General features: G+C 44.9%; 1 protein-coding gene across 1 annotated transcript; it reads left to right on the top strand.

Moving 5' to 3' along the window:
- Positions 1–1,170: 1,170 nt before the first annotated feature.
- On the top strand, positions 1,171–6,889 carry LOC149359680 (cuticle protein 14-like). The gene is made up of 3 exons (XM_089567727.1): positions 1,171–1,176; positions 4,262–4,369; positions 6,416–6,889. The coding sequence occupies exons 1-3, from the start codon at positions 1,171–1,173 to the stop codon at positions 6,887–6,889; spliced, it is 588 nt and encodes a 195-aa protein (XP_089423853.1).
- The last annotated feature ends 525 nt before the right edge of the window (positions 6,890–7,414 follow it).

Raw genomic sequence — 7,414 nt, 5'->3', positions numbered from 1 at the left:
GTGCCGGCCATTCCGTGCTTTTAAATGTTAAACTGATGCTATTTTTCCGAACTTCCGACCGTGGAATTTTCGTTATCCTTACTGGACTACTGCATTTGCCTGTCTTGCCATATGGATATTTTTCTTTAATCGCTAAGAGCCTCTTCCAACCGATATCTATTTTATGCTGGTCTGTACTTGGCTTCTTAGCTTCCTTATTCCTTTATCAGTCTTCTGTTTTTTTCTATGCTAAACTGGTTGTTTGCTTTTATGAATCCCCCCGTCCCCTCTCCCCTCTTAATGCCCGCAAGGGCCTTTTGTGTATCAAAAAAAAAAGAAATGAATAAGTAGCGTCAAGCTGTCTGCGCCTATTTAATACAACACCGAGAATAAATTTGCATGAGCTGCTAAAAAGCCTTCCGGACCAAGTCACTCGAATCTGAGCCAGATGAAGCACTTAGCGGATAATGAATTGTTGCAGTTTAGAACCAAAATGGGCTTTGTCCCGTCCTCCAGCAGTGCCAAATGCCGTGAGCCGAGTGGACCGAATGGGAAGTTCTCAGGAAGACAGGTAGTATTGCTCTACTGTTTCTTAATATAAGAGTGCTCCGTTGTGGAATCGAGAGCAAAATAATTATGCGAGAAAGATGCGAGAAATGTGTATTCATGCAGAAGGTGTTTGCCATGTAGTGGACGTGGATGGCCAAATCCAATATTGGTGAGACAATGAATTCCAAAAGTGACCGAACCTTGCTACCGTTTTGGTACTTGATACAGTATATTGCTAAGATGAGGAGCTCTGGTGGCACGTTTCCTTGGACAGGCATCTCCACCCTTTCCCTGCTTTTCTCCCCATTGTTAACATAACAGTCAGTGCGCTCAGGGTGACTATGTCGCTGTGCAGTGCGAGGGGTCCGTGTCGGCGGCGACTGAACGGTGTTGGGTAGAGTGAAAGGGGGCGTGGTCTTAGTTCCTGTGCTGGTGTGTAGGTCACGCAATTAGAAGAGCAGCACGTGCAACGCCGGCGACGACGCGCCGATCGCGTCAGCCCCGGGTCAGGTCAGGTCGGTCGCGCTTTCTCCTCAGCATCAGTATAAAAGGCGGGTGTGTCGCGGCTCCGAAATCCGAAGTCGTTGTGTCATCACTCGCCATCGACAGCCAGAGCGTCACCGACCCTCTTAGGATTACGCCATGAAGGTGAGCTCTCCGCGCGGTGCGGGACGGGCGGAACGGCGTGCGATCCGAACGCTGAGAGCACCCTACGGAAGAACGAATTTACGTTGACGAAAAGATACAAATTGGCATTTGATACAAGTGGAAAAAGTGAGAGCCCTTTACATCTTAATCATCGCCGCTAAAGTCTGTGCTTTAGGGAGTAGCTTAACGCCAAAGGATACTCAACAAGTGCTTTAGACCAGTTTTGCTTGTAGGCTAGCATAGCCAGCAAGTGATCAAAGGTACGGTAATGCCTTCAGTTTTACTTCGTTCTGATATGATAGCGCACATAAGAAGGCAATGGGAAAATGCATGCTACTTCTTAATTTAATCATCATTGCGTACGGTTGAGACTAGCGTAGCATTTTCCGATCCTGTTTCCAGCTTAAGGTGCGACAATATCACATGCCTACACAAAAACGGTGGCATACCACCTTATCGCGCCAATATGTTAAACTAGTTTTTGCATAAGAGCTCTGTTGTATACTTGTAGTTTATGCAGATTCAGGCCGCAAGATTAGGTGCTTAACGAAACTCTATTTAGTAGCAACGTGACAGTTTCCAAAGAAATACCTTACTGTAAAGTGCCTTACTGTAAAAACGGCCTGTATTGTTACATTACCACGTTTTAAGCGCAAAGACGCAACTTCTACACAAAACGGAGCTTTTATTGGCTGTAAGTTTAAAAATAAATCAAATATTGATGTTGACCGAACAGGCCTATTTCGCATGTTAACTGCATGCGTTGCGTCAATAGCTTTTTGACGAGGATACCAGAGAGAAGCTCCTCAGCCATTCGCCGCAAAACTTTGATCATGACCTTCATTTTTGATGCAAACGTCGAGTTTTAACGAGTTGCGGGAAATGTTATAAATGCGATCATGTCAAAAAATTTCGCACAAAAATTTTGAAAATTGGATTTGTAAGATACTTTTATGAAAATATTGAAGCTATTGGTCAATTCTTTTTATATATAGCAAAATCTTTCTGTTAAAGTGTTTTCATCGATTGCATCGAACAATTAAGACTGCCAAACATAAGCAATGGGGAACGTTTTTGGCGATAGAAAAAAACATTAATAGAAAAAGAAATCAAAGACTGCCTTCGGGTGACCCGCCAACATATTGATTGTTAAAAGTCTTAAATTATATAAAAAAAATTGCGTTCATAAAAGCTTTGCCGCTCAAACGTGCTTTTGTCCAGAATTGTTGGGCATGTTTCTGAGCTAAATTATGTGTTTTTCTGGCGGTCAAACGTCAACATGTGCAGAAAGAGCCACCGAACCGGTTCTTAGTGGAAGCCGACATGGGATAGAGTTTTCCTCAGCGTTCATTCAATAGCGACTGCGCTATATGTAGATCAGCCATCTATTAATAGAGTGGGGCTGCCATTGTGCTATTAAACTAGCTGTAAAACAGAACTGTTTTCTTTCTGAAGTGTCTTTTATATAAACTTTACTTTAGGTGGAAATGACGGTTGCAGTAGCTGTGGTAGAATCTTGTTCTTTAATCTACATGTTTCGTGGTATGAAAGACACCGCTGAGAAGCGAGGCAGATGCTCGAAAATAAGGCACAGATTTCCCCTTTTTATTGAAAACAATTTATCAGCCGGCATTTGTTACCATTAGCGGAAAATGCATTACTTCTGTACCTTCTTTATTATTTGTTTAAAATGCACCCACTTTCCTTAACCCTATTAGCAGCGGTCGCCTTACTTGACCCAGAAAGTATTGCGCATTTCTGAATAACATTCAATTGACAAGCGTGCGCTGAAGCCTAGCTCCACTTGAGTTCCGTTCTTGTATAAATACGCAGTGTACTATTTTCAAGGCGCGCCCTCACTCTTTTTGTTGTGATTAAAGAGAAGCAAGTAGTCGGTACCAACATTTCGCCTCATGCATAGAGAAAGCTCAGAGGGTCTTGGAGAGCTGAGTCCTTAAATGTGCTAGCATTCGCGACTCAACCTTTATGTACAGTCACCGTCAAAAGTAAAGGGAAGGCGACTTTGTCAAAAAAATTTAATTTTTTTAAATCTAAAGCATAATGGTCCATGTTTGTTGGTGAACAGTGCAATTCGCACAATCACAATTAGTCTGCACATATGTATTCAAGGATGCATGAATTGAGCGGGCAATGATTAAATTTTTTCGTTAATATTGCCTTCCATTTACCTTTGACTGCACCTGTAAAACCAGCAACAACGAGAATCTTTTGTTTAAGTTATGCGCGATTACCAAACCAGAGGCAAATTGTGACGCCTAATACGATGCAAGTATATGAAAGATATATATTTGTATTTAAATAGGCTATGATCATATTTAGTGGCCACTAATTTTCCGTGGTTCTTAATCTTTTACGTGATTTGAGCACTTGTACTCGTGCCAATAATCATAACTTTTTGATGTATTGTAATGGCGCAAATCCAAATGGGCGTCAAGAGTGGGCTTTTTTTTTTTTTTGTCGAACCATGTTGCGCCGCACGTTTGAAATGTCTGTAGTGCCTATCCGTCAAGCAGTAACGAGCCTGTTCACGAATGAGCTTGACTTCTGCGTCGCTGTATAATTTTGCGTCCTTGTTGGCATGTTTGGACGCGCGCATAATTGCGTTTTATACTGGAAGATGCTGCAAGGTCTGCCGGTATAAACTTATTACACCAAGGCGTATTCGTGCCCGTCTTAACGTCCTCCATTTAAATAAGCGGTACAATTAAACGGAATACTTAATATTAGTACTTATTGGGGACAGCTTATAGGTGACCTTCAATACTTGAGATAAATCCGGATGAAAAACTTGGGCACAACCTTTTTCGAAATTCTATTAGAATGTTATGGCTAACGCATTAGTTAACTATGTTCTCTCCCACTAGATGGGAACAAACAAGAGAGTACTATTATTCGAGCGTAGCATTTTCATATCACGCGAGTATAAATGGCGACAGACGTGGAGGCCGTATTATCTCCGCATATAACATTCATTGTCAACTTTTGTGTAAAGTACAAAGAATGATCTGCACCGTCTCATGTAATTTATGCTTACGAACGTGATGTTCCTTTTTTCTGTTCGCAGGAGTGCGTCTTTCTAGCCGTCTTGCTGGCCGCTGCTCATGCTGGGTATGTAGCGCCGGTGACAGGGTTTATTGAGACCGAGTCATCCACGAGCCACCATTCGCAAGACGTAAGTTCCACTGCCCGAGTGCATACATTAGCACTGTATCGAATTAGGCTCAGTCTCGTGTTACCCGAACACCTGTCAAAGAGGGCCAGAACGCACGAGATGGAAATAGCAACTCGTGCTTTCTCTCTTATTTCCTAGCAAAAAGAATACATAACCAAAAGCTTGCTCCCTGGTGCTCATTTATCATTCTGCAATCATTTATCATTTATCAATCTGCAAGAAGGACACCCGCATCTGATTGTATGTCCCGGCACTTGTGATGAAGGTTGTAGCGAATGGCGCTGGTTATTGGCCGATTATGTCCACTACCATTAGAGACGTGCGGCGACTGACGCAGGTGCTGTGATCGGTCGATTTTCCGATGAATAGAAAGCCCCACGGTGCTGATAAATTGCTGTTACAGTACGCGGCAGCTCTACCCAATGGCCGCTAACGAGTGTCACACACAAGCAGCACTGCATACAAGTTCTACAGAAAATACGTGGTGCCCTGGATGCCTTGCACCTACTAAGCGGCCTCGTGCTACAGGATACGCCCAAGATATAAGTGGACTCAGCGGTACAAGGACGGACAGTTGCACGCTAGTTTAAGAGGTTCTGCACATTTATTGGAGAGAAAGGTGCCATGCAAGAAATTAGACCTCCCGCTCGGATTCACTGTTTATCGTTAGAGCGTTGGTATCGAATGAATTAGATTTTGGAGGAACCGGGGAATATAGCACCAACCTTCGATGTATGCATGACATGGAGACCTCCCGAAACAAAGTGTTACGGTAGGTTTAAACCTTAATAAGAAGAAAAGTAATGTTTTGCATACTGATGAAGAACTGTAGTGCACAATAAGCAACGAACTTCTGGAAGTAGTGAGATGCACCACTTCTTGGGACAACACACATGGCAGATCGGCACGATAAGAAAGGATGTTTGCAGAAAAAGAGAGGAGTTGGTACCCATCTGGCTCTCACTTCTAGTTACGTGCAGCAGGTTACCAACATCCCTTATTAAAGGCAAGAACCCAATAGATGCGCCCTGCCAATACTCAGCTGTCAAGCTGAAAACTGAAGGCTAAAGAAAAAGCTAGGAATACTCCTTTAAGACAGTGCAGGGAATGTTGGATAGGAAAACAGGAGCAGTAATGTTAATACAGGAAGAGAAGGTTGGGGATTAGTTGATGGAATGTTAGCTGAAACTTGGAGTTCACTAACCACTTTTTCAGGACATGGTAATGCCCACTGTAGACCAGTGATCCGGCCTTGGCACAGAATTAATGAGAAGTGAAGGAAGAAGTAAACGAAGGAAGCAGAACACCAGGATCAAAAATGAGATTTAAATATTTGTAGGCGCACGGGACCGGTGGCTGGCGCAAGAAAACAAGAGCTGATAGTACGGTTTTGGTTTATGGTGTTTAACGTGCGAAAGCGACTCGGGCTATGAGGGACGCCGTAGTGAAGGGCTCCGGAAATTTCGACTACCTGGGGTTCTTCAACGTGCACTGACATCGCACAGCGCACGGGCCTCTAGAATTTTGCCTCCGTCGAAAATCGACCGCCGCGGCCGGGATCGAACTCGCGTATTTCGGGTCAGCAGCCGAACACTATAACCCCTGAGCCACCGCGGGGGCCTAGAACTAATAATATGCAGCAGGTGTAACGTTATGATAATCGCGGCCTAAAATAACAAAATGCTGAGATGTAAAGACGCGCGTAACAATTTTGAGCCTTAGGAACAAACCAGTTACTTCTCTTTTTAGAAGGAGCCACTCAATACATAACACAGAAGCTAGTTAATGAATCTTGTGGCGCATATTGAATTTGGTAGGAGTCATTTGTTAAGGCTACCACTTCGAGGCTTCCACACGAATAGCTCAATGACACATGAATAGCTTAGCGCGAGCCCAGCGCCTACAATGTCCACAACGATCATACATTGTTCGTAAATTCATTTCGTGTAATAAATATTCTTAACATTGCTTTCTCAGGTTGCTGATGATTCGGCAATTTTCATTCGTGCTGCTCTCTCATGGCGCTTCATTCCTTCCCACTTACAGGTGGCTGGCAACTATGACTTCGGTTACAAGGAGCGCCACCCGGGCGGCGCCACCTTCCGCCAGGAGACGGGCAACCCTTGGGGCCACAAAGTCGGCTCATACGGGATCGCCGACGCGGACGGTCGTGTCCGACTCGTGAAGTACGTGGCCGACGCTAACGGCTTCCGTGTTCACATTTCCACCAACGAGCCGGGTACGGCAGCCTCCAGTCCCGCCGGAGCTGGCATCAATGCTCCCGTCGCTCTGCCTGCTGTTCCTGTGGAACCCGTGGTCCTTGCGTCCTCAGCCGTCCCTGCAGTGAACGCTGCTCACGTCTACGGTCCCCCCATTGTGGGGCCGGTTTTCAAGCCCGCTCCACCGGTAGCGGCACTAGGTCATTTCAAGCCAGCCTACGGGAGGAAACCATACGTTGCAGCGGCAGTGTCACCCGGTCTGGAAGTGGAGTACGATGGCAGAGAGGAGAGGCACTGGTGAAAGATATCAATTCAAAAATGACAGCGGGAAGCTTGAAGATGTACAAAATACTCAGCGTTCCGGTTGCTGTGTCTTCGTTGCCTTATGATTGCACGCGTAGCATATTCAAAGCGTCAGAGGCATAGTACAAGTTGTATTTTATACTACGCGCGTGCTTTTCATGTGATACCTGTAGTCAGTGTTTATAGAGTTCCGTGTCGTGGGCACGCACTGGGCACACTCACGCCACAATATTTAATGTCTATTATAGTGCAGGAAGCTAGAAAGCGTGTCAACCTTATATCGGCGGCAAGCCGAAACAAGAAGTTCCTAGATGGGCCTCCAACTTTCTCACATGGCCCCCTGTCAGGCTTGTGCGTTAGGAAGCTATTGTTGTAACATATTATGAGCATGGGTTCATCTAAAACTGCACTTTCGCGGACCTGCTTTGAGCACTAGTGTTTAATTTTGGAACTGAAAGGACTATCCCCGCATGAGTTCTAAACTGCGCCTAACGGCCAAAGGACGCCATTCCCATTATACCGT

This window comes from Amblyomma mixtum, chromosome 2 (genome assembly GCF_055824585.1).
Source record: "Amblyomma mixtum isolate Tamu chromosome 2, ASM5582458v1, whole genome shotgun sequence".
In the NCBI taxonomy this organism is placed as follows: Eukaryota; Metazoa; Arthropoda; class Arachnida; order Ixodida; family Ixodidae; genus Amblyomma; species Amblyomma mixtum.
The sequence above is the reverse complement of the archived record's forward strand: the minus strand, read 5'-3'. Positions and strand labels throughout refer to the sequence as shown.